This window comes from Rhynchophorus ferrugineus, unplaced genomic scaffold (assembly GCF_030347505.1).
Source record: "Rhynchophorus ferrugineus isolate W39M unplaced genomic scaffold, kcgeb_rfMv2 rfM9, whole genome shotgun sequence".
NCBI classification, from domain to species: Eukaryota; Metazoa; Arthropoda; class Insecta; order Coleoptera; family Curculionidae; genus Rhynchophorus; species Rhynchophorus ferrugineus.
The window spans coordinates 35,709,586-35,737,254 of NW_027472588.1; the positions used below are offsets into that span (position 1 = coordinate 35,709,586).

Genomic DNA, 27,669 nt, shown 5'->3' on the forward strand with positions numbered 1-27,669 from the left:
GAAAGGTATCAACTGAACCTGTACATCATATTATTCACAAATATTTGGGTACGAGAAAGCTCTGTGCAATGTGGATGCCGTGCGAGCTCATTTTTGACCAAAAACAATGACGAGTTTATGATTCGGAGCAATGTTTGAAGATGATCAAACGTAATAAACTCGAGTTTTTATGTCGATATGTGTCAATGGATGAAACATGCCCCCATCATTTCACTCCGAAGTCCAATCGACAGTCATCCGAGTGCATTGCACACGATGAACCCGCTCCAAAGAGCGTAAAAACGCAACAGTCGGCTGGCAAGGTTACGGCGTCTGTATTTTGGGATGCGCATGGAATAATTTTCATTGACTACCTTGAAGAAGGAAAGACCATCAACAGCGACTATTACACAGCGTTATTGGAACGTTTGAAGGGCGAAATCGCCGAAAAACACCCGCATTTGAAGAAAAAGAAAGTGCTGCTTCACGAAAACAATGCACCAAAAATCCATCAATTGGGCTTCGAATTGCTTCCTCATCTACCGTAATCTCCAGATCTGGCCCCAGCGACTATTTCCTCAGATCTCAAAATAATGCTCGCTGGGAAGAAATTATCGTCGAAACTGAGGCCTAATCTGAAGCAAAGGACAAATCGTAGTAGAGAAATGGTATCCAAAAATTGGAGGGTTGCTATAATCAGTGCATATCACCCTTGAAAGGAATTATGTTGAATTAAAAAAAATTATTTTGCCAAAAAATTCGTTTTACTATGCTAGGCTGGGGACTTTTCAATTGACCTGTTATGTCTGTGTTTTTCTTGTATAAAAATAAAATAAAATTTCGGTCGATCATAAAGTTGCTAAGCTTAGAAGCTTTAGTAACTCACGCTCCTACCTGCGAAAATAACTGCAGGATTCTTAATAATGTTACTTTTTTTTGTCATTGCAGTTTGAACCTGTATGAGCTGATCAAGAAAAACAACTACCAGGGCTTCAGCCTGAACTTGATCAGGAGATTCGCAAATTCAATGTTGAAGTGCCTGAGGCTCCTGCAAAAGGAGAACATCATCCATTGCGATCTCAAGCCGGTAAGTAATTTAATTTAGCCTAACGCCTAATCAACTTTATTAATCAGTGCTACAAATACAGGATCAATGAAGCAGTATTATAGTTTATATATAATTACTTTCATTTTTATTATTGTTATTATCGTGCTCTTTTTACTATTAATTTTTTTTTTTCTAAAATCTAGCTAAAATGATGAATAGTTCTATGATGATGATGATCTAATATGATGATGACTTGTTTCCATCATCTCTATATTTTTCATCATCATCGTTTTCCTATTATATTTAGTTTCTATGTTGGTAATCTCCTTTTTATTTTAAAATACTATAATATATCTGTTCTATTGAATGCTATTGTCATTATGAGCATGGGCTATCAACCTAATGATTTTTCACTGATACTGCCTCAGTTTCTAATACTGAGAGGTAAAAATTAGAGGCTTCTTATCTGGGTTTGCTAATAGGAAACTATTTGATGAACGCATTTATGTTCACAAAAATAGAATGCTTACCTCAAGATGGTTGTTTACGTTCCATTCTTATATTAAAACACTATAATTTAATTAAACTAATCAAAATAGGATACGAAAACGATATAAGGCAAATATATAATTCTATTCCGAACTGAAGAGTACAGAAAGGAGACAACTCAGTTGGTAAGGACACTTGCAGCACATGCAGGGTGTAAGACAGATAAAGAGAATATGGAGTACAGAAGACAGAGAGGAGAAAAATCAGAGAATTACTTCATATAAATAGAGGAGAGGAAATGGAGGTGGTACGAAAAAGGACAAAAGTTTGATACCAATGGACTCTACTGATAATGCACATAAAGCTTAATAAGAAGGTTTTGAGATATTAGAGAAGAGAAAACATTTCAGATAGATCATATATACTGAACCTCAACGTTATTACACAAAGACACAAATAGTCAGTCATATTTTCAACACCAATTTTCTAAAATTTGAAATTTCTCAAGAATCCATCAAGTTCCTTTACATAAAGCGAAATCACTCTCAATCACGTTTAATATTCTACAAATTTAAAACGTAAAGGCCATTTCAAAAAAAGCATATATAATGAGATATAGCAATCCCTCCGGGGTTATTTATATATTATCGCTGTTGACAATGCACATGAAGCCTAAAAACTTTTTGAGATATTAGAGAATAGAAAACATTTATATATAATATTTTCAACACTAATTATTTTCTAAAACTTGCAGTTTCTCGAAAATCCATCAAGTTCTTTGACACAAGGCGAAATCACGCTTAATATTCTCCAAATTTAAAACGTAAAGGTCACTCCGAAAAAAAGCATATACAATCAGCTGTAGCGAGACCTACGCAATCGCTCCAAGGTTATTTATATATGGTCGCTGTAGACTATCTTTAACGAATAATATATAACAAAAGTGGCTGATTATACACCCACAGCGCCAGAATAAGTAACTTTGTTATTTAATTTGATAGAAGTATTTAATACAGTTGGACCCACGACCAGGCAAGGCTAACCAACTGGTATTGGTCATGTTTTTTTTTCCTCCGGTTTGGGTGTCTGACCTTTTCGCATTCACCGTCTGGGTTGTGTAAATTTTTCGACTCTGGCGTCTATAAATAAATCGTTATGTTCTCGGATCAATTGAGATACTTAGAAGAGCCCACCTTCGATGAAGTACCAACCTGGACGTGTCTCAAAGTCACAAAGTATATTCACCTTGCCCTTCGTGAAGAAATAACTTTTTCTGTTGACCATCTTTCTCTTTACGAGACATACCAGAGTTGTTTAATAAGTCCTTATATTAAAATAGAACAGTTAAAACTAGTAATCGCCCTGTCGTTGAAATTCGAGCACAACGTATGAAATTAATCATGTTTATTTCGTAATAGAGTAACCCATGAGGACCAATTTTATTTTCACAGTAACATAAATTAAAATAATAAATGTTTGTATATTAAAACTTATTAAAATATATACAAACTATCTCAAGAACTAACATTTACTATCATATTTTAAATTGCTTATAAATTTTATATTTAAATGTAATTTATATAAACTTTCAATAAATAACAAAGTACTAATAAATGTAAATTACTACGCCATTGGACATTATCATAACAAAATATCATAAATAAGATTATTTTCAGAACTGTAACAACTTCAGAACATCAAATATGATATGTATATGATCTTTACTTTTATATGTTATAAAAATAACTCTGGAATAATAAATGAAGTAATACATATTTGTATACTGAAACAGAGAATACATGAATAAAACAATTTTGAAATTGATATTTGACGAATGTATTTACAATCATTAATTTAACTATTGATTTTCCAAAAGTTTATTTAGGTCTATAAATTAATTAATCGAAATAAGTGATACAGGGTTCAATGAATAAAATTTCATATAGTCATATATATTATTGAATTAAGCATTAAACACCTTAATCAATGCTTTAGAATGTTTAGAAATGTACTGTTAATAATTCATAATTTCTTCTATTTATCCTATGTGTTCCATCTATGCAAATCATGTAGTTGTAATTTAATTTTAAGTCCTTCATATTTTCATTACTTCATTTATATAGTCTTTATCTTTTATCCATATTTCTCATCTAAAATATATATTACAAAAGCAATAAGTACACCAGGATGATTAAAAGAATAATTTCTTTACTTCATCTCTAGATTGTCTTCTATGGCTTTCAGTTATACATATTTAATGAAGCTTTTTTATGATTGTTAATACGCCACAGAGAGCTGTTTTTTTTCTACCTGGCAAGCAATGAAACAACGATGTTGTAAACGTTTGATATTACATTCTTAGTCATTCATCATTCGTCAGTTCATGTAGTAGCGTGTAGACACTTTATATATTTACCAATAACGCATTCTTCACTCAAGACATATACAGCATCCAACATCCTTTTTGTTCAAAACAGTGTATTCCCATATTCCTCAAGTATTTCATATACTTTGATTTGTTTAATCGACATCATATGAAATTATTGATGTAATTTCAAAGTATCAGTAATCATCCCGACTGGGGTTTATAGATATGCGGAACTACACACCCCTTTTTCCCTATTATATACAGTTATTAAGAAAAGAACGAACATCCACCAGCTCTAGGATTTTCTAAAAACTTATTGAACAATCCTCGCAATATATGAAAAAAACCATTGAAATAAATGAATTTTTGTTATAATATTATTCCTATAAATTAGTTTTGAAGGATATTTTTAATTTTCAAGCTTTATTGTCCATTGATTAATTAATTAATTAACTCCATTAAGTCCATAAGGCAATTTATGAATTACATCTCGAAAGAGCAATATACCCTTTGATGTATCCAATGTATTGTCATAAGAAGTGAAACCGTGCTCAGACAGGCCACGACTCATATGTCACTCAAGTGGTAATCAGAAGGGGCAAGGTCTGGAGAATACGGCGGGTGGGCTAGCACTTCTTATTTTAACATTTCCAAGTATGTTTTCACCGGTTTTGCAACATGTATTCGATTGATAATTATCAATCCCTATTGATGTCTACATCACTTTTTGCCTTCGGTTTCCAAATCAGCACTTCATGGTATCAATGAATGCCTTCAGCCGCTTTTTTCTTCAATATGAAGTAAATAGGTTAAACTTCTCGCAAATGCGAATTACTGGGTACAAATTCAGACATTTTCAACGCATTGAAAATATAGTTTGTTCACACTTCAACGAAATGAGGCATACTGAAAAGTTACGCCACGCCTATTATTTATTTATTTATATATTATGGCCCATCTTGCCTCCTGGACTATTTGAGGTCTGTTTACAGACATACTATATACAACATATTTAATTTACATCACTTAAAGTATACAATGTTATTACAAGTATATGACAAGTAAAATATGCAAAAGCATACAAATGGGTGAATATATGAATGCTACAGTACAATGGTCGCACAACCCATAACGTTGATAAGGATATAAGATACAAAAAATGTAAACGAACATGCATTATATTACTTAGATGCACACTATTATATTTCTAGTACTAGTCCTGTTACGGTTAGAAAATTAGTCAGCTTGTCCAGGTTCTCCAGCCTAAGAACACTGGTCCATCGTCTCTCCCAGGTTGACCGACCGTCTCTGCGACTTGTATCTTCGGCATTCGGTTAGTATGTATGTGATAGACAATGAGGAACCACATTCGATGCACTGTGGTGGACTTCTTGCCTTAATGAGAAACTCATGGGTCAGTTTACAATGACCAATTCTGACACGCGAGAATAAGCTTAAGTTGCGCCTGCTGACGTTAATGGTGTTAAGGCCCCGATAGTACTCTTTTTTCACATTTGAGTTGGTCTAGATGTCTAAGGATCCTAGTAAAGTGGTGCTTCATATCTCTACTACAGAAAAGGAAATTTTCCGTGAGTGATCGTTCCCTCTTCTTGGCTAAGTAATCCACTCTTTCATTTTCAATGATCCCAGAGTGAGAAGGGAGCCACATAAAGCTAATCGTTTTGCCGTTTCTTTGCAATTTAGAGGTTAGTTCACGGATAAGCACTCCTAGCGGCTGTAGAGGTAGAGATGGTTGGAGGCACATTAAGAAGCTCATTGAATCGGAGGCGATAACTCATCGTTTGTTTTGCACATTATGTACTGAGATCAGGGCCCTATACATAGCACACAGCTCAGCCGTCAATACACTCGATGAAACGGGGAGCCTGAAGTGTCCTTCCCACATAACCAATATAAAATTATAGATCTAATAGTACCCGGAAATCGACCAAGCGTTCATTGTTACCACCGAGAAATAGTTAAACCTTCCACAATATCTTAGACCTTCATATTGACTCGAGTTTAATATAGATACGGATGGATTCTACAAACAAGTCTTTTATCAACAAATAGTTCATTCGATTACAAACGAAGCAATTAAAATAAAAATAGAAAAGCGATAACGACCGCTTTTAAATTGCACAGGGTAATGCACTGTTAATAATTAGCTGTAACCTGCATGCTCGTTACTTAATTTCCTCTAATTATTTAGCTTAACCGAGCGAGACGCGGTGTTTTCACTTCGTTTTTTTGTTGTACTGTTGCAGGAAAACATCCTACTCAAACAGCGAGGAAGCAGCTCAATCAAAGTCATCGATTTCGGTAGTTCCTGTTACTCGAACGAGCGGGTCTACACCTATATTCAGTCCCGGTTCTACAGATCGCCGGAGGTCATACTGGGTCTAACTTACGGCACTGCCATCGATATGTGGAGTTTCGGCTGTATTTTAGCGGAACTCTACACCGGATGTCCCCTGTTTCCTGGTGAAAACGAATTCGACCAGTTGGCTTGTCTGATGGAGGTGCTAGGACAACCGCCAGATGATTTATTAGCAAATGCCAGGAGAAAACGCCTATTTTTTGGTAAGATTTGTTGAGATTTTTTCGCTAATCAACCCCTGATGGTTATATAACCAAATATATTTTATTATATAAAACATTTGACTGACACGACAAAAAATAAGGTTCTAAAATTAGTCTACATTAATTACTTCTTTATAAGGAAATCTTAGTAATTTGTAAAAAAAAATAAATGTAGTAATGACTTAACTATCTGATGCTGGTACATGAAAATCTTAATTATATTTCAATACTGTTGGTTATATATTATTATTGTTTTACTTCTAAACAAGATTATTTGCCTAGAATTAAAATGATATATGTTATTTCAAATAATATAATAAGTAAAACAATATTTTAAGTAGTTTTCCCAAATACAATTAATGGCGCCATCTATTAGCCACGGAAAGAATCAGTAGAAATTATCAAAACAGCTGTTTATATTACAATGGTTGCCATGGTAACGAAACTATAACAAATACGTCACCGTTATTTTATAATCGTTATTTTATTTTGAATTAATTCTACGCACAAAACAATTTCCCTCAAGAATAAAACATTCATTTCAGTGAGATGAGGTCAGGTCATCTACTTATTTATTACTCTTTGTAATAGAATAATTAACAGCTACCCTTATGTAGTTTCCAGGTAGTCGGTTTATTGAACAGATACTCTTCAGATAATTATTATATAGATTACTTATAGAAAATCAATTTAGTAGGTGATGTTCTGTAAACTTCAAGTATGAAGGCATAAATAACGTCGAACATAGTGATATTATAATTTATAAAAATGTAAAATTCGTTTTAAACCCCTTTTCATTTTAAAAAGAGATACAATGCTGTCGATGGGTCGGAACATGCAACTGAATCGACCGGTTGGTACTCGTGTTGCCAAATATCTGCAATATTCTTCAAAACAATAGTGATATTAATTAGAGATAGTAAACCGGCAAACGTTGTAAACCAAAAATCAATTTTGATACGGCAACATTGGGACGTCATACATTTTAATGATAAGTAATGATATGTAAAATTCATTTTACATTGGAAGCGGATTTTTCCTTCGCATTTTACTAATTAAAGTCTCCTAACTGAAATGAGATAGATTTCTGTCTGATGCGTTGGAACATATAATCAAATCCGTTCATAAAATTCGTTTCGTGTTGGTACTTCTTAACCCTGTTGTCAAATGTCTTCAAAATTCTTTAAAACATTAGTAATGCTAATTATGTTGTTAAATGTTGATGTGACAGCATTGTGACGTGCTGAAATATATTTTGATGATATTAGGAATTTTATAACCTTACTTTTTTCTAATTATCATTATCTGAAATCGAATAATTTTGTAACTTTTTTTAAAAGAATTTAATTTACTCATTATTTATTAATTAATATTATATTGCAGATTCTCGTGGAAATCCACGCTATATTGTTAATACTAAAGGTCGCAAAAGAAAGCCGGGTTCGAAAAACCTCGCGATGGTCTTGCGCTGCACTGACTCCTTGTTCATAGATTTTATTTCCAGATGCCTAGAGTGAGTACACTTCCAATAACACACGAACGATGTTTAATTATGTTCTGTGTCAACAGGTGGAATCCAAAGAAGCGTATGACTCCTAGCGAAGCCTTAAATCATTTCTGGATAGTAGCCGGTTCGTTCCATTCCCACCAAAGCAAGTCTTCCGAGCTGAGACACAGTCACTCGGAGGTGAACGTGGCCAACGAGAGCCACTCGTCGTCGAGCAGTATTTCCGGCGGCAGTCATTCCAGAACTCACTCGAAGTGCGTCGTCCAGCAGAAGAGCGACAAAGTCAGGGCCAAAATCATCGATACAAGGCTACACGATACCAGCAGTAATAAACTGGACTCGAACCTTAACGATCGAGACATATTCATTCCCGCTCCATAGTTTCAGATCACAAACAGTCTCAGTTTCGTAGCAAGTAGATACGTCGGAAGTAGAACAAAGACCGGTTGGTCAACGGTTTGGGAGGAGGAACATTTTTTGTGGGAACCAAAATACTGCCAAAAAATCTCTGTCTGGGAATATCCCCCGAATAACCGAAGGATTATTAGCTTAGAATTAATCAGGGTTCTTATCAGGGTGACGTAGACGAAATCAAACCGTTGGCTTTGGCTCACGGATTTTTAAATCTAATAAATTAGGTGATATCTTGAGACCGACGCGGACTCGTTATACTGTCACCGGCTGCAGGTACAGTGTAATGTTTCCCCTCCGGCGTCTCTGAATGTAACTTGAACAATGACAATATAGTACGACAACTTCTTCCTGTTTAACTTTCTTTCAGGGTACTGCTCGACGTTGGTACCACAAAAGATCTCTTAAGACCAATTAGGTTATTTCTAGATTTTCTAGTTGTAGATCGTATATATGTTGCCATAAGTTTTTTTTATAATAATAATTTAAGTATTTTAGGAATTTGATATATCTCCTAGTAAGTTGGTATTTCTAGTTTTGCTTTCTGTAGAAGGTATCAGTTTCTTCCAAGAAATTGTCACGAAATCTTGGAACGATGTCATCCTTTTTTTTTGTTGTATGCATTACCTAACTGAACTAACTTTAATCCCCGATATTTATACTTTTAAAATTAGTAACATCGTGGTATAACAGTGACTGACACGTAGGTACAGTTTTGTAGATAATAATTTTTAAAAATTGACCAAAAAAACCCTTGTATAATTTAAGTTTCGTTCCTTCCTGGTCGGGCTTTAATGAAATCGCTTTACTTTTTGTTGAAACGTCTTGTTCGGAACAAAAATATACGAAAAAAAATTATACGCGTTGTTTGAAGGAGATTTTAAAAGATTACAAGCTGTTGGAGATTTTTCGTTGCTAGTTTATCGAAATGAAGATATTTTATATTTTGGGTTAGTTTATGCTGTGGTAAAACATGTTATAATATACTTAGATAACGTACTAAAGAGGGCGAGTGTTTTAATTAACGTTTTTCAATTTTTTTTTAACAAGAGTAGATATTGTATAAGTTAAGTACAAGAAACTTTTATTTGTGATAAATTATATTAATGAGATATGATTACAAGAGAATAGTATAAAAGATGAAGCATACATTATTATTAAACAAAAGTTTATATGGATAAAAAGTCTTGAGTTTTTGTAAGAAACATTTTTGTAAAAACGTCGTTTTTTCTTAGTATCATGTTCACCTGTAAAGAAAAAGGGAAGTTTTCTCTTTTGGAAGAAAAGAGAAGGCAATACCAATCACAGTTTTTACGAAATGTTGACACATCCTATTGTGATAAAAATATTTTAAATTGGACATTGTATGGAACCCCCCCAAAATAAAGCCTAAATAAAAGTATGTAAAAATATTTGTTTTGTGTTATTTTCCTAACATTAAGATCGAAGGGAAGTAATTTCTATTTAGAAGTTCCTGTTTTGAATGTTTATCTATCGCTTTGACCAATGACAAATGGTGACAAGTAGCTTGAAAATAAGAAATACTAATTGTCAAAGTAAAAATCATCATACTATGAAGTGTTTTAATATTGTTCCGAAACTAATACACTTTAAAATAATATATTGCCGTAAGGATACTGATGATTTTCGCTTTTATATTTGTTATGTCTTATGTGTCGCGGTTACCGCGGGCTTAATAACTAATTGTTCTTAGCAGTAGTAATATATTCCACTGAAAAAAAAAGATCAAATGACGTACGCCTGACATGTGTTTGTCATTAATGTCATATGATACCGCCTGGTGTCACAAGATATATATTGAATTAGTGTCATTAGCAACGACATCAATCAACAACTAACTTACGACTAGCAAGCAACGTTGCCAACATGTGAAGAATTGCCCAACCTACGGGGAATCTAATGGTGAGTATGTGCATTATGAGATTTTTTTACAAGAATTCCAAATACCTCTATATCTAATTATCGAACGCTAACGCATCGGTCTCGCAAAAATTTAGTTAAAACATTAAAAACAGTTTTACATTAAATACAAAAATACTGTAAAATACTGTGTCTTTAATGGTAACAAGAGGAAATATTAAGAAATTGAGCGTTACTGAAAATTTTAACCTATCAAGCAATATTGTTGCAATAATCCATCGAAAAAATTATAACGTTTTAATTCATAACGTTACAACTTATTTCATATTATATGAAAAGATAAAATATAAATATTATATAAACAATTGAGACTTCTAACATAAAGTTACGTGATTTGAATCCCTTAGTCCATTGTTGAAAACACTGTCTATTGATACAGTCGTCTAACACGTTACATTTCCTAGTAATAGTGCGAATACTATTTACGCTTACAAATTGTATTACTCCAGAATGGTAGCCGATATCCTTCTGTGCCTATTGCATATTCAGTAATATTAAAAGAAACGTATGAAACCATGAAATTAATTTTATATTTAATCAAATACAAAGAATACAACTGGAAAGTATGTCATAAAAGTATGATTTAAAAGTTGTTGCTATATTGCTTGGACTACAGGATGCTTTCACGAAATATTGCTGTTTTCTCTGTTAATGGGACAAAAAAAACACATAAAACCACTATGATGTTAAAGATTGGGCAAAAAGTACTTGGTTTGTAGCAAGCCAACGAATTTTAGGAAGGAAAGACTCAAACTTTACTTTCACTATAAGAAAACAAAAAGACAGAACTCTGATATATCCTATTAAATTAATGGCACTAAACAAATATGAAAAAGGAAAAAGACGCAAGAAATAATTTTGGTTTGCAATGCACCAAAGTTTTTTGTTTAAAAAAAATAGTTTTTTATTTAAATTTTATTAGTCAATTAAACATGACGTCAAGGCTGTCACGTGCCAAACATTATTAATGAGCCAATCAAGTTTCTTCACAGTAAAATATTTTTCTTACAGGTGCTTATAATGCAGATTTAAATTGACCAATCAAATTACTTGAATGGCCAATCATGATGCCCTCTGTAGGCTGGGCAAAGCAAAACTTTGAGCCAGAGTCCCCTATTGAGTTGCATTTCTATTATTCTATGGTACGATTTGACAAAAAATTCGGTTTTATTTAATATTGTGGAACAAAAAAATTGCCTCACACGGCTATTAACAGAGTATTAGCAAAAATAACTCAGAATTCTACATATTTTATGAAGAAACAGCTATATCGAAACTTCTACATAGATGACCATCATAATAATATTTGTAGGAAAATCAAAGCAAAATTTAAAAATCCAATATAACCAATTGTTCTATTGAGTTTTAATAAGGGTGTATAAGATAATAACTTATAAGCTCGCAATGGGAGAAGTTATGTCAAAATCAGGCACATTAAAAACCGTATTCAATGAAAAAAGTGTGCGCCCAACGTGGGGCTCGAAACCACGACCCTGAGATTAAGAGTCTCATGCTCTACCGACTGAGCTAGCCGGGCTTATAAATGCACTTTACACTGCTTTCTGAACTTTATTTGAACCTAAATAATAAACCATTTCATTTTCATAATTATATTTATTTGAGATAATTATAAGGGCATATTTCCATGTTTTTTCGGGGGATTTTCCAATTTCTTCGTTTCCAACAAATCCAAGTCCCTGCACAGTCTCCATCGAGTAGATTTGGGTTCTATGATATCGTCGACGTATCCTAGAGAAGTAAACTAATAAAAAATGAGAAGGTGTTGATTTTTAAAACAACTAGTTGCCTTTTTGGGCTGCCGGGAATGGATTGCTGAACTTATCGATATACTCCGCTTCCAATTCGTCCACGTTCGATTTTCCTTTATACAAAACTGATGCGGCGCTTTTCGCTCCCATAACCGCCACCTCCGCTGATGGCCAGGCATAGTTCACATCACCACGAAGATGTTTAGAGCTGGACGTGATATAAGCTCCCCCATATGCCTGAAATTTGTATTAACGAAAATTATGAATAATATGCGTGTCACCTTACCTTCCGAGTAATAACGGTCAGTTTGGGTACCGTCGCTTCAGCGTAGGCGAAGACTAACTTGGCTCCATGTCGTATAGAACCGTTATGTTCCTGATGGACCCCCGGAAGGAATCCGGGTACGTCCACGAGAGTGATTAGAGATATGTTGAAAGCATCACAAAAACGAACAAATCTAGCTGCTTTTACGGAAGCGTTTATATCTAAACAACCTAGAACAACAGAAATATATTATATTTGGAAGATTCTTTTTTACCAATTACTGTTTATTTGAGCAAAACTCTAACCAACCTGATTTTGATCACAATAGCTTCTATAAAATAACTATAAATACTCATATAATATTGGAAAATATAAATTCGACATATTTTGATATGATTACATTAAATTAAAACTCCAAATATTATTTAAATAAGGTAACTAAATTATATGTCAATAAAAAGTGCATAGAACTAAAATCTGTATATAACATGCACAATAAATGCATAAAATTAAATAACATAGAAAGCATATGAACACAGACAACCCTTAATACCTCTCAGTTCGTTTCTCGACCTACGTCCTACGTTCGTACAATCCCACCACGCTGCCAGCTCTACTTTTTAGGCGGTAAATTCATTATTTCCGTTGAACGTGTAAATTTTTTATTTTAGCAGCACTAACGCAAAAATAAATATTCAGTATTGTTAAATATTTTGCATTATTTTTGATCATTCCAGTAAATTTGCAACAATAAGAAAGTATAGATCAGGTCAGGAATCATTAAATCATCAATCAAAAAATATACTGGCATAGAATTAAAACACTTTATATTCTGAGAAGCAATAATAATTAATAGGCTCTCTTTAAGGAAAGGTGTATTAATATGCGATGATTTTTGCAATAGGATTAATAAAATTCGAAATCAAGAAAAATGGCCTGTAAAAAAATACTGTCTTTCTACAAGAGGAGAATTTTTCAGTCATTTTGAATTCCGCAAATTAGTGAATATTAAGGAATCAAATTTTAATTTTAAGAAATTTAATAGTTAGAGAAATACGACAGAAGAGAAAAGAGTATTTTCAAAAGCAGCCAAAGCAGTCAATGTGCACATACATTGGTGGTCAGTTTTCACATATACAAAAGTTAAGAGGTGGCGCTGAAAACAATGGACAATTAATAGCGCAATACATAACGTCATTATGTTGCTATTGTCTATTTAGAGCATCTTCAAACTTTAATTTCTCTTCTTTAATACAAATGAAAAAATCACCACAAAATAATTTAAAAAATTACTGTTGAGCATCAAACATGACGTTGTGAAACATGAGAGACAAAAAACCCCAAAAGTCATTTGAAAAAGTTCGAAAATAATTATTGGTAGCCTAAGGGAAATAATGGAATATCACCATAACAACAATGATTTAAAAAAATTGACAACATGAACTGTAACAAAAACTACGAAGCTATAAAAACGCTTAAAGAGACTCACCACACTTGGCTTATACCAACTATTATCATCAGTGTCTCAAGAACTTTCCACTCTTGATGAATGGGTAATTGCCAAAGAGCTAACAAAAATATGTAACTAGAAAAGACTTCTCAGCTTTTTTACAAATTAAGTGTTTTTATCTCAAAAATTAATAATGATTAACCGGCGAACTTTGTTATTACTAAAAACTATAATAAATGTTATAAATATTAATTCCAAATGCATATAACAATAAACTTCTTCAAACATAATAATGTTATTTATTACCAGCTGCTACTTTGGGTTGATTTGCAACTATACCAACAGTTCTTCCATTCATCCTGGCGAATCCAACTATAATATTCTTCGCATACTTTGGCATTATTTGGAAAAATTCCCTTTCGTCTACTATAGCCGAAATGATGTCCAGCATATCATATGGAGCAGTTGTGACAGGGGGAATAATAGTATCCAAAATCGGCACATCTGCGTCACTGATAAAATACTTTTATTTACACTTTTTATTTCTAGTATCTGCTATACCTACCATATATCGTCACAAATTCTTATAGGTACGGGGCTTTTGTTAGATTGTGGCAGATAGCTCATAAAATCTCGGAGATGTAACAAAGCATCTATGTCGTTCTGAAATGATCCGTGGGCTACTCCAGATATTTCAGTATGAGTTTTAGACCCACCTAGTTCTTGAGATGTTACGTGTTCGTTAGTAACAGACTGAAAAAGTTTCAGTTTTAAAGGGAATAGTAATAGTGATATAATATGTAACAATCATACTTTAATTACATCGGGGCCTGTAATAAATAAACACGCTGTGTCGTCAACCATAAACGTAAAATCAGTTATAGCTGGAGAGTATACAGCACCACCAGCACAAGGACCCATTATTAATGAAATCTATTTAAAAAAATATAACCCTGTACGTAATGAATAAACTATATTTATATATGGCGAATAAAATAAAATCAAATTAATATTTGAATTATTTAAGAATAAAAATAAAAAGTTTATTAACGAACTATTAAATCAAACTATTTTATTCTAACAACATTTAATATAACATCGCCAATTTACTTAATCAAGTCAAGTAAAATCCATCTCTCATTATTCATAAATTAAAACAAAAATATTTAGCTGTGTAAACAAGCTATCCAAGCAAATTGGCAACATCGCGTACACTTCAATAGTAAAGCAAGTCGTTACGTTCGAATATATATACCTGAGGTATTACTCCTGAAGCTAGTACGTTTTTCTGGAAGATATCTGCGTATCCAGCTAGAGATTCCACACCCTCTTGGATACGAGCACCTCCGGAATCATTTAAACCAACCACAGGAGCGCCTACTGAAAGCGCTTGGTCCATTATTTTACAAATCTTTTTAGCATGGACGCTAGATAATGATCCTCCAAATACAGTTGCATCTTGACTGAATATAAATACTGGTCTACCATTAACTAAACCGTGACCAGTTACAACAGAATCTCCTGCGAACTTACAAATAAAATATTTAAATCGTTAGGATGTTAGATGACATTATATACACGAACGTTATCAACTGTTATTAAGTACCTTCCGCTTGTTCATTTCAAAATCCGTGCAGGTATGTTCCATAAACATGTCGTATTCAACGAAACTATCATCGTCACAGAACAAATGAATCCTTTCCCTTGCAGTTAATTTTCCCTACAATGTTTTCCTCATAGAGTTATTTGTTAAATTGTAAGATGTAGTTACCTTTTGATGTTGTTTTTCTATTTTTTGTATACCTCCACCTAAAAGCGCTTCTTGTCTCTTTTGCTTAATTTGTTCATACGTTTTTATAGAATGCGTTGCGGTTTCTATATTTCTTACTATGTATTTTTTGATGCTATTATTTTTAACATATTTATAGGTGTTTTTAAATAACATCGTCATTGTTTTTGATGTATGTACTTTAACCCAAAACAAGTCGTTATCAATTCAGAAAATCAATGTGTATGCCACCATTAATACACGTTTTCATTTGAATGCAACTGATTATACGAATAATTATCTGTCAATTGGCAGAACAAAAATCACTCCGGTTATAAAAAGTGATTTTGTTCTGTATCGCCTTTCAAATTAGAGTCTTTCTAATAATTGAAATACCCTTGTTGTTGAATAATGATACTTTTTAAATAAATCATCTTGTGAGCGTGTAACTGATAAAAAACGAATCGATATTTTTAGAATTAACTCTGTGATTGCTATTTTTAAACCATGGAGGCCCTTATTCCTGTTATCAACAAATTACAAGACGTCTTCAATACAGTAGGCTCAGATGCTATTCATTTACCACAAATTGTTGTATTAGGATCACAGGTATTACTTATGAATTTAATGAATTATATGACATAACCCTCTTTAATATTGTTTAAAAACATGTTCTTTTTAATTTGCAGTCATTTAATTTCTTTTGTTCTTAATAAACTGCTTTATCAATAACAAAGGACAGTATTTCTATTATTAGATATTGGACATTGTTATAACAACATTTATTTTTAATTACATATAATATAACTTTTTTATAAAGCTGTTTTTTGTTACAGAGCTCAGGAAAAAGTTCTGTTATAGAAAGTTTAGTGGGCAAGAGTTTTTTACCAAGAGGAACCGGTATTGTTACCAGAAGACCATTGATATTACAATTAGTATATTGTCCAAAAGAAGATAGGGAACATCGAAATGCCAAAGATGGTAAGTAGGTTATATACTCTAAATGCGATTGTATTTAGTTATTTATATATCCTGCTATTTTTTACATTTAATTCTATATGGTCTCTTAATGGGAAAAATATTTTAGGTACTATTGATATAGAGGACTGGGGAGTGTTTCTTCATGCTAAAGATAGAATATTTAAAGATTTTGAGGCAATAAGACAGGAAATTGATGATGACACCAATAAGGTGGCTGGAACCAATAAAGGAATTTGTCCTGAACCAATTAATCTTAAAATTTATTCTACTAAGGTGGTTAACTTGACCTTAGTAGATTTGCCAGGAATTACAAAGGTATTAAGAACTTGTTTTAGTTTCTCAAAAATGCATTTAAAATATGCTTATATAGGTTCCTGTTGGTGATCAACCTGTGGACATAGAAAGGCAAATTCGGGAACTTGTTATAAAATATACAGCTAATCCTAATTCGATTATATTGGCTGTTGTTACTGCTAACACAGATATGGCTACATCAGAAAGTTTAGCTATAGCTAAAGATGTAGATCCTGATGGTCGTAGAACACTTGCTGTAGTTACAAAATTGGATCTTATGGATGCTGGTATGTATGAGTAAAATACATGTATTTATTTGAAATGAATTTAAAAACAATAGAGGTAATTTTTTCTCTATTTTTTGTTTTTTTCCATCTTAATACTGTGTATCTATTTTCAAACTTTATCAGAAAGTATTAATTATGATATCTGATAGGAAAAATCTAATAATCTATATTACTAAAAAACATATAAGTTAAAACAACTAAATTTTGTTTCATATGTAGTTAGGCATCTATGAATTCCAAATTTAGTAAATCTTTATATCTAAACAAATGTGATGTTTTCTTCAGGTACTGATGCAATAGACATATTGTGTGGAAGAGTTATTCCTGTAAAACTAGGTATTATTGGAGTAGTAAATAGGTCTCAGCAGGATATATTAAATAACAAAACTATCAAAGATTCTTTAAAAGATGAAGCCACTTTCCTTCAAAGCAAATACCCTACACTCGCAGCCAGAAATGGCACACCATATCTAGCAAAAACCTTAAATAGATTACTGATGCATCACATTAGGGATTGCTTACCAGATCTTAAAACTAGAGTGAACTTGATGATGTCCCAGTTCCAATCTTTGCTATATTCATATGGAGAAGATATATCTGATAAGAGTAAAACACTGTTACAAATCATTACTAAGTTTGCATCCGCGTATTGTTCAACAATAGAGGGCACTGCTAGGAATATAGAAACTACAGAGCTTTGTGGTGGGGCAAGGATATGTTATATTTTTCACGAGACATTTGGGAGGACATTGGATTCTATTCATCCTCTGGCAGGATTAACTAAAATGGATATCTTAACGGCTATTAGAAATGCTAATGGTCCAAGACCAGCCTTATTTGTTCCTGAAGTTTCCTTCGAACTGTTAGTAAAGCGGCAAATTCGTCGTTTAGAAGAACCTTCCTTGAGGTGTGTTGAACTTATTCATGAAGAAATGCAGAGGATTATTCAGGTAGTACGATCATAAAAATTTTTCATCAATGTTCAATTTCGTTCCAATTTTCGTTAGCACTGTGGAAATGAAGTACAACAAGAAATGTTGAGATTCCCAAAATTATACGAAAGTATAGTTGACGTGGTGACTCATCTGTTGAGACGAAGATTACCAACGACCAACAGTATGGTGGAAAACTTAGTGGCCATTGAACTGGCGTATATTAACACGAAACATCCCGATTTTTACAAGGATATATCGACCGTACCGTCTATGATTAAATCAGGAGAGCCATCCCGACCAGCCAACAGACCAAAGAGCATGTATGGAAAGCCAATACAACAGATCCAACACGAACCTCAAGAAATGGTAAGAAAATTATATTTGTTTATCGATACGTGGTTTTGGTTTACTACAAGCAAATTTGCATAGGACAATGCTTCATATATTGTCATAAAACATAGAAATTTACACTAACATTGGCAATTAATTCAAACAGAATGAAAAAATATTAGCTATTTTCTTTGGGTTGTTTTTTTTTTCAGTAATAATAATGTATTTTCTTGATCAATAAAACAATTCTACAAGGGGCATCAAAAGTTAGAAAACAAATGAATATTTTAGATATGCACTTATATTATAAGTGTGCGAAAATACATCCTAATAAATATATTATTTCCTATAGATCCCGCATAATAGAATGTTAACGTCTCAAGAACCTGGCGATTTCTTTAACTATCTATTTCGAATTTTGCCGATGGCTAATTATAATGACTTCATGAATGTTATTAAGGTACATAGATGCCAAATACTTTTTTCTTTTCGGTTTTGTTTGCTTTTATTTTGCAACAGAAAGCAACTAATACTAGTGAGCAGTAACATGAAACGATTTTTAATAACCTACAAATATTTTTTAATGATGATGTGGCGCTTCTTTTTTTTTTGTTATCGTTTCTAGGGGGTTAACTAGTGTGCACTCAATATAACCCTTAACATCTCCCCCTTCTAGATAAAGAGTACGCGTAGTAGGTCCTTGTTTTCAAGCATGTTTGTGGCAAGACCAAAAAAGAGAGACGAGGTAAATGTGACAAATGTTCTCTATTATTAGTTCAAGATCCCGTGAACGCCAGATTTGCATAATTTTTTAACAGTTGATTTTTTTGAATAAGTGTACACTATTAGAGGTAAAGAACAATCGGCCATTATGAAAAATCAGTCGCGATAGCTTTGTCAAATAAATGGTATAAAATGTCAAGGCAAAAAAACGTCATATTATAAAGTGTGAGTTTTTGATATAATTAACAACCACTATGGTAGATTTGCCACCATATAAGGCTTTTTGTTTTTGTTCGTTCAATAAAACAGTGAACTCAAGCCCGTCTAACTTTGACATCAAAACGTCGCAATGTTGCCGCATCAACTTTAAATTCTACTTTATTTCTTTTAACATTATAGTACATCTAACGCTAATAGAGACGCAATCTGTTTCTGTTGGACAATATATACATTCGACATCGTGATGACGTGAGTTTACTGTTATTTTGAATACACAATATCTTGTAAAGAAGATAAAAAAATAGGCTTTGTAATATGATAGTTTTTGGATTGATATTTGCTACATACTATGGTGGTGATGAACCTGAATATTCGGTTCGAGCGGATTTGGCGCAATGATAAAAATAAGGCAAAACGCAGAAATTTCCTGTGAATTTATCCGCACGCACGTATTTTCTGTGAATGCACCGAATCAGCTCGAACAGAATGCTCAAGTCTGTACACACCATCAGACATCAAGGCCACTGCGATAGATCTTTCGTAATAACAGTTCTTACCTATACCTAGTATACTTTCGTCAAAAAAATTAGCTTTTATAAAATAACGCATGTCTGATGTTCAGGAGATCTCCAACCGTATTGTTTTACACGAATTAGTGAAGTATACAGGGTAATCTGAAATATGGGCAAAACCAAGAAAAATAAACTATTTCTGGCGGTATTATTTTCTAATATTTTGGCTTGTGGTTTATACATACACACGAGCACCCTGTATATAATGTTAAAGGTTTACAGTGGTTTTTTTTGTTTACAGTTACAGTTTGCTATCAAACATATTTATGGTTAATAATCGTGAAGTATTGATTATTTCTAAATGTTTCTATATTCCATTATTATCTATTTATTAAATGTTGCAATAATTTATGATATCGAATAAATTTTTATATTAGAAGTACAATTAAGGCTCTGTCATTTTTCCATTAACAATTAAGCGTTTATTGTTAAGGGATCGAAAGGTTTTTCCATATCTCTGGTCTCATTTGGATTTTAGGATGGCAAAATGTTTATTTTTTTAGGCTAGACATAAATTGACCTAATTCTTTGTAGCTTCGTATGATATGAATTGCTACTTATACTGAAGGAATGTCTAACAAATATGGTTATATGGATAAAACTGTCCAATAAATATATCATGAAACTTTATCCATGAATATTCAGTTCATATATACATAATAAAGCATAACCCGGTTATCTTAATGAACCAGCAATTTAATAGCGTCGATTTTGAATCATTTCAATTACTTTAAAAGATGGGAAATTTCATCTAGCATTTAGGGTGAATTTTTGGTTGATAATGCTTCTAATTTCACTTGTTCGCGCATTTTGGGGTTGCATATTCTTGGTCCTATTCATTCGCGTATTCTCTTAAAAATTCATCTTTTTCGTCTGAATAAAATATGAAGTTGATACGAAATCGGCTTATATCTCAGTGATTGTTTACAATTCTTATTTGTACTTCCAATATACGTATTCTCACTTTGTAATTGTAAACTGTAAAAGTCATTATGGGTGATGGAAATCATGTAGCATTTCATCTGACAGTGGTATATTAATGACAAATTATTTTTTGTTATACTGAATATTTATTAAACCGATCGTATATCATTTGTAACTAAAATTTTTGAAAAATAATAACACGTTTCAACGAGACTGTCTCATTTAGAAGATTCATTATTCATCAACATCAAAGCTTCATTTCTGACCCATTGAAAAACAACTGGAATAATTTATATTTCAGGTACGATCCAACAGCAACCCGCAACTGAATGATGACGCGACATCTTGGGTCTCAAATCTGACATCGGCCCAACAGAATGGAACCAAAGAAAACGACTTGAATCATGGCAATAAAATATTAGAGGGTCATCCGGAGTCCGACATCAGATCCGTACTCAGCCCAGATAAGCCGGTGAATCTGTTGCCGCAAGTTCCAATCAACAGCAATACTTACCGATCTTTGTCGCCGAACGAAGAACATGACTGCGAAATTATTGGTTAGATTTATTCCCTATGGTATAGTGATGGTTTTTTGTTTGACTTTTTTTCTGGTTTTCAGAGCGCTTGATCAAGTCGTACTTTTATATAGTGAGAAAATCTATTCAGGATACTGTTCCGAAAGCAATTATGCACTTTTTAGTGAATTTTGTTAAGGATAACTTGCAGTCCGAGTTAGTTACCTGTTTGTATAAAGCAGACAATGCTGATCAGCTTCTGGATGAGTCTGAACATATTGCTCAGCGCCGTAAAGAAGCTGGTGACATGTTAAAAGTAAATTTGCAGTAGTTTAACTTGATGCTTACAATTAAATCATATTTTTTTAGGCGTTGCAGAGGGCGGCCCACATTATTAGTGAAATTAGAGAAACGCATATGTGGTAAAACAGATAAAACCAAAAAACTATCGGGTCTGTTTTTCTAGTAGGAAACCGTAAATATACTAGAATAAGTTTCGGTATATCATGTGACCTCAGTTATTGCTGACAAACGCAACAGACTGTCCGTGTTGTAGTATTGTTTTATTTAGGCAAACAATTATTAAATTATTGTTGGAACAAAAATATGAAACAGATTGACTTATAATATTCGGTCCTGGTTTCATGGGCCATGGAACAAATTAAAAAGTCTTTTTTAATTTGCATTTATAACTAATGTTTTGTGGTGAATATGCCGGGCCGCTGATTTTTTTCTGTGTCATCTGAAACTAGTCAACAATATTGTCCGCATTTTATCATTTGGTTAAAAGTATTCAATATTTAAGAGGTCGTTAATAATTTACCTTGTTATAACTATTGTATTGTATTTTAAAAAGAAATAAAAGTTTTTACAGCTTAATTCTTTAATTAATCCACGATTTATCCTTGATATTACATTTTTTGATTACACGCTTGTTTAGCTTAATTACATCTATTTAATTACATTTATCATCCTCTAAGTAACTACGGTATATTAAATAGATTTTGCTGCTTATATTAACTCATAAGATGGTTTTGTATTTTTTGAATATAAATACCTTAAATCAAGTTGCAGAGAATCAATCAATTTTTAGCGACATCTATGAATTAGAAGGTAAGTTAGGCTGGTTTAATTGATCGAAATGCTAAATTAAAAAAGTTTGTAAACGACAATAACAGTAATGTGTATTATCGATATACATTGACAATTGAAAGCTCGTTTAAATAAAGAAGTAATTCGATTCTGGTGAATTACATCACCAGGCAATTCGCATTTTGTATAATATATTGCTATATATATATATATATATAATATAACAAAGTGCGATTATATTGTTAATAAAGAATTAATGAATCATATATAAAAAAAAAACTCATTAATATATTTTCATAATTGACAGCATAGAGACCAGAATAAAGTAATACTCCTCAATTCTGGACATTGTCATATAGCCAACTCTTCAAACACAAAACATAGAGAGTATTTTTCATATTAAATTTTAATTAATCAAGACACATAATATATTTTTAGCTAGTATTATTTTAAAATTTTCTTTTCCACTACTGTAAACTTGTTTCAAACATTAACAAAAACTATAATCGATTTGAATCCAAATCTCTCAGTTTTTATTATCGATTTTTTTTTGGTTTTAATCGAAATATTTCGATTATCTAGTACATACTTATTAATGATAATTTTAATAATAATTGATAACCTATTTATGCTATTTCGGCTTTATTAACATTTATTACTAACAATTTTACAATGGCAACTTTAATAAAGGACGTTAAACTTTCAGATAATATAGTCAAAAAGGTGCTCTTTGAGAAACATATAGATTTTATTAATGATTATGGGCAAGATGAGAATAATTATGAATATGGTATGACGGATTATTTACGAATTTCGGGCATGTATTGGGCCCTTACGGCCCTTGATTTAATGAATAGTGAACCTGCACAGGGCAAAGATAAAGTAGTCGAATATATAAAACAATGCCAAGATCCTCAAAGTGGAGGAATTAGTGCTTGTATTGGGCATGATCCTCACATACTTCACACATTAAGTGCTGTCCAAGTATGTTTTTCATTTCCGTTTATTATCATTAATATACTTTAAAATTATTCTTTAATAGATATTAGCTATGTATGATCAACTTAATGCTATAGATACTGAAGGGGTTGTTAGATATATTCAAAGTCTTCAACAAACTGATGGTAGTTTTGCCGGAGATAAATGGGGTGAAATTGACACCAGATTTTCCTTTTGTGCAGTTATGACTTTATCACTACTAAAGAAAATGGATGTAATTAATGTAGAGAAAGCTGTTGACTTTGTAGCAAATTGTAAAAACTTTGATGGTGGTTTTGGTTCCAGACCATTATCAGAGAGTCATGCTGGGTTAATATATTGTTGTGTTGGTTTTTTGTCAATTACAAACAGGTATGAATTTTTAAATAACATGCTGCTAGAGCCTGTTTTGTGGAAATTTTTAGATTAGACATTGTTGATCAAGAGACATTGGCTTGGTGGCTCTGTGAAAGGCAATTACCTTCGGGTGGATTAAATGGTAGACCAGAAAAGTTACCAGATGTTTGTTATTCTTGGTGGGTGCTTTCATCTCTAACTATATTGGGTAGATTACATTGGATTGATGCAGAAGCTTTAAAGACATTTATTTTTGCCTGTCAAGACACAGAAACTGGTACTACAGTTACATATAATTACAGTGTTCATATATTGAATTTTAAATAATTTCTAGGTGGTTTTGCAGACAGACCTGGGGATGTAGCTGACCCTTTCCATACAGTATTTGGTTTAGCAGCTTTATCATTGCTGGGCTATGAAAGTATCCAAAAGGTTAATCCTACCTATTGTATGCCTCAGAGGATAATTGATAAGTTAGAACTAAAACCACAGTATCTATCGTAATGTTAATTAGTTTTAATATGTTTACTAACTTAAGATTAGGAGCACTTGAATATAAAATAGTTTACTTTCTTAGTGTTATTGTTTAACGAAATAATTTGGAAAAACTGATGCTGCTTATAGCAGAGGTGGACATTGAAAACACATGTAATTATTTGGCTACATGAAACTACATCTCTCACTTAGTTTAATGTTTATTTTCATAAAATACAGATTATTTAAAACTAGTTTAAAAAAAGCTTTTTAGACCTTTGTAAAACTATAAAATATTTGGTTTTAGTATCTGTAATGATCAGGCTTGTATGGTCCCTCAATGGGAATACTAGCATATTGAGATTGTTCCGGTGTAAGTTTAGTCAGTTTTACTCCCAAGTGATTCAAGTGCAACCTGGCAACCTCTTCATCTAGTAGTTTAGGTAAAGTGTGCACTCCAATTGAATATTGACCAGGTTTAGTCCAGAGTTCAATCTGTGCTAAAACTTGGTTGGTAAAACTACTCGACATAACAAATGATGAATGTCCTGTGGCACATCCCAAATTTACTAAACGCCCTTCAGCCAAAACAATAATGTGATTTCCGTTTGATAGTAAATATCTATCTACTTGTGGTTTAATGTTGACTTTTGACTTGGCATTCTTTTCCAACCAAGAAATATCTATTTCACAGTCAAAATGACCAATATTGCATACAATACTATCATTACGCATGTTAATTAAATGCTCGCCTCTTATAATGCTTTTATTTCCAGTGGTTGTTACAAACACTTGTGCTTCTTTGCTAGCATCTTCCATTGTCGTAACTTCATAACCTATATTAATAAAATAATTAATTTTCCAGTTATAATAAAGATAATTTATTCATTACCTTCCATAGCAGCTTGTAAAGCATTAATTGGATCAATTTCAGTTATTAAAACTCTAGCCCCAAGAGCTCTTAGAGACTGGGCACAGCCTTTTCCTACATCTCCATATCCAGCTACAACACATACTTTTCCTGCTAACATAACATCAGTAGCTCTCTTGATACCATCAATCAAAGATTCTCTGCATCCATAAAGGTTATCAAACTTGCTCTAAGTTATAAATTATAAGATATAAAGAAAAATAGAAAATTATATAGAAATCACTACCAACCTTAGTTACAGAGTCATTCACATTTATAGCTGGTACCTTTAATTTGCCTTCTTTATACATTTTATACAAATTATGAACACCAGTTGTAGTTTCTTCACTTAAGCCAAGACAATCTTTGAGATAGTGAGGATATTTTTCATGTACTAAATTAGTTAAGTCACCGCCATCATCCAATATTAAGTTAAATGGTTTACCATCAGGAAAAATTAAAGTCTGTTCAATACACCATAAGTACTCTTCATCAGTTTCACCTTTCCATGCATATACTGCAATACCTTTTTTTGCTAAGGCAGCAGCTGCATGGTCTTGAGTACTGAATATATTACAGCTAGACCATTGAACCTAGAACAATATTTATTTATACATATATATATATATATATATATATATATATATATATATATATATATATATATATATATATATATATATATATATATTATTATTATTACATTGTCATGTAAAAACAAAGTTAATAACAATGGCAGATATGTGAACTCAGCATCTTAAGAAATGTCTATGATAAAAAGGTTATCAGCTAATCTTGGTATTCATAAACATTTTACACAATAGTATTATTTAAATAAATATGGATATAGTAATCTATTTTGCAACAAATGTAAAAATACTAATATATAATTACTTACTTCAGCTCCTAATTCAAGTAAGGTTTCAATTAAAACCGCTGTTTGAATAGTCATGTGTAAACAACCGGCAATTTTAGCGCCTTTTAATGGTTTGGTTTCTCCATATTTCTTTCGAAGCGACATCAAACCAGGCATTTCATTTTCAGAAAGACTGATATCTTTTCTACCCCAATCCGCCAACTTCAAATCAGCTGCAAGTTAATTTTGTGATAAAGGCTATTTCACAATAATACCGTAGAATATTGAATAAATTAAATAACTAAATGATGACTGTATATGGAATACATACCAACTTTATATGGGACTTTCGACATTTTAGTTTTGTTGCGTTTTTTTTTTTATTAGAGTTTAAGTTAAATTAAGGTAGTAAAGGCCTTATGATGCCCCCGGTGTTTGCACATGTGAAATAAACTAAAAATAAATTGAGGTTATATATACAAGATTTTTTCGGAAATATTCGTTAGTGTTCGTAATTTTTAACGTGACATCTATATTTTGATTAACAAATTGCTGTACACATTTTATAGTTTTGAATGTTCAATTTTTAAAATTTAAATTTATTATTCGTTCTTTAAAGCTTTCTGCATTTTGTACTTCTTTCTAAACATAGTTTTTAGATATTTGTTAAAGATTTTTTTTTGAATCTAGCATTGTAGATTTCTGTAATGTACTAATAAAAAATAATGCAATAGTAAATTGTTTAATGAATATTCTTTAAATCATGTTTAATTCCGGTGATATATAGATATGCTTTAGTATAATTTAACAATTAGATATAATAAAATTGAGTATATTTTTGTTCCTGACATCTACCGACAGGTTCTATAAGTTATGTTAAATGTAAAATTGGAAATCTGTAAAATAAACGGGGAAAAATCCGGTTTTCCTGGCTTTTAATATAGCTTTACTGTAAACAATATATACAATTATGTTCTGGCATTTATTCTGCGATAAATGGTATTGAAGAAAAATAACACATGGTGATAAAATGATTAAATAATAGGGTAAACTAATATATTTATTGACAACTTGGCATTAATGTTTGTAACAGTACATCTAGTATTGATAAAATTGATGAAATAAATGAAAGGTAATATAAGCAAATACTCTTCGCTATATTGTTTATAAAATCAATAGACTTCGTTGTTTTTTTTTAATTAAATCTAGTTTAATAAATATGAATGCCATATAAATGATAATACATAATTTTACACTTGAATCAATAAGCCTGTAGAAATAGTAAATAATCTAAATAATGGTAAGAAATTTCGAATGATAACATAAAGATATTTACAACGTGACAAATATGGCAGTAATTCTCCAATTAACAGTGTTTGTTCGATTGTTTCACGCCGAGCAATTTCTAACAACTCAATGGGGTAGTCATTGGACGATACCCCAGTGGATAAGAGAAAACACGTGCAGTTATTTATACTCACGTGTCTGGCCTCGTGAAACATTCACCGTTATCACGTAACATGGCCCGTGTAACTGACAATAGAAACTTCTTGGCGAGTTGAAGTCTCTTACGTAAGCAAAAGCCTTTTGTCTTAATGTAAACGCCCTGTAATAGCATAATATTTCGTTAAAATCTATGGGATT

General features: G+C 32.2%; 5 protein-coding genes and 1 non-coding gene across 14 annotated transcripts in view; 3 read left to right on the forward strand and 3 right to left on the reverse strand.

Moving 5' to 3' along the window:
• The window catches only part of Dyrk2 (Dual-specificity tyrosine phosphorylation-regulated kinase 2), a 123,851-nt gene extending 114,054 nt beyond the window's left edge, over window positions 1-9,797 (forward strand). For 2 of the 3 annotated variants that reach the window (XM_076414641.1, XM_076414642.1), the window contains exons 7-10: window positions 928-1,066; window positions 6,152-6,467; window positions 7,851-7,980; window positions 8,037-8,540. In XM_076414641.1, the coding sequence (XP_076270756.1) occupies window positions 928-1,066; window positions 6,152-6,467; window positions 7,851-7,980; window positions 8,037-8,355 (904 nt within the window). In that variant the 3' untranslated portion in view covers window positions 8,356-8,540. Of the gene's footprint in view, window positions 1-927; window positions 1,067-6,151; window positions 6,468-7,850; window positions 7,981-8,036 lie in introns of all 3 variants that reach the window. The other variant, XM_076414643.1, reaches the window with a different exon arrangement.
• Window positions 9,798-11,790: 1,993 nt separating this feature from the next.
• TRNAK-CUU (transfer RNA lysine (anticodon CUU)) lies at window positions 11,791-11,863 on the reverse strand. Its single transcript has one exon. It is a non-coding gene; the product is annotated as a tRNA-Lys (tRNA).
• Window positions 11,864-11,920: 57 nt separating this feature from the next.
• LOC143202820 (propionyl-CoA carboxylase beta chain, mitochondrial) lies at window positions 11,921-15,790 on the reverse strand. Its single transcript, XM_076414644.1, has 9 exons — window positions 15,582-15,790; window positions 15,417-15,530; window positions 15,066-15,338; window positions 14,624-14,743; window positions 14,376-14,563; window positions 14,117-14,322; window positions 12,382-12,590; window positions 12,134-12,332; window positions 11,921-12,075 (listed from the first exon to the last, which is right to left on the reverse strand). The coding sequence occupies exons 1-9, from the start codon at window positions 15,759-15,761 to the stop codon at window positions 11,954-11,956; spliced, it is 1,611 nt and encodes a 536-aa protein (XP_076270759.1). The 5' UTR covers window positions 15,762-15,790; the 3' UTR covers window positions 11,921-11,953.
• Drp1 (Dynamin related protein 1) lies at window positions 15,337-22,237 on the forward strand. 7 transcript variants are annotated; one of them, XM_076414632.1, is made up of 11 exons: window positions 15,337-15,447; window positions 16,056-16,187; window positions 16,415-16,559; window positions 16,666-16,874; window positions 16,930-17,140; window positions 17,426-18,093; window positions 18,148-18,441; window positions 18,758-18,865; window positions 21,145-21,400; window positions 21,463-21,674; window positions 21,728-22,237. In XM_076414632.1, the coding sequence occupies exons 2-11, from the start codon at window positions 16,086-16,088 to the stop codon at window positions 21,782-21,784; spliced, it is 2,262 nt and encodes a 753-aa protein (XP_076270747.1). In that variant the 5' UTR covers window positions 15,337-15,447; window positions 16,056-16,085; the 3' UTR covers window positions 21,785-22,237. The 7 variants fall into 7 exon arrangements, with proteins under 7 accessions (XP_076270747.1, XP_076270748.1, XP_076270753.1 ...); XM_076414633.1 differs by having other exon boundaries at window positions 15,340-15,447; window positions 17,426-18,090; XM_076414638.1 differs by lacking the exon at window positions 18,758-18,865 and having other exon boundaries at window positions 15,387-15,447; window positions 17,426-18,090.
• A 792-nt stretch (window positions 22,238-23,029) lies between these two features.
• On the forward strand, window positions 23,030-24,361 carry betaggt-II (geranylgeranyl transferase type-2 subunit beta). Its single transcript, XM_076414648.1, has 4 exons — window positions 23,030-23,434; window positions 23,493-23,800; window positions 23,854-24,062; window positions 24,120-24,361. The coding sequence occupies exons 1-4, from the start codon at window positions 23,123-23,125 to the stop codon at window positions 24,287-24,289; spliced, it is 999 nt and encodes a 332-aa protein (XP_076270763.1). The 5' UTR covers window positions 23,030-23,122; the 3' UTR covers window positions 24,290-24,361.
• Window positions 24,362-24,462: 101 nt separating this feature from the next.
• On the reverse strand, window positions 24,463-26,518 carry Ahcy (Adenosylhomocysteinase). Its single transcript, XM_076414645.1, has 5 exons — window positions 26,357-26,518; window positions 26,068-26,258; window positions 25,421-25,762; window positions 25,152-25,359; window positions 24,463-25,095 (listed from the first exon to the last, which is right to left on the reverse strand). Exons 1-5 carry the CDS (start codon window positions 26,379-26,381, stop codon window positions 24,563-24,565), a joined length of 1,299 nt encoding a protein of 432 aa, XP_076270760.1. The 5' UTR covers window positions 26,382-26,518; the 3' UTR covers window positions 24,463-24,562.
• Between the last annotated feature and the right edge of the window lie 1,151 nt (window positions 26,519-27,669).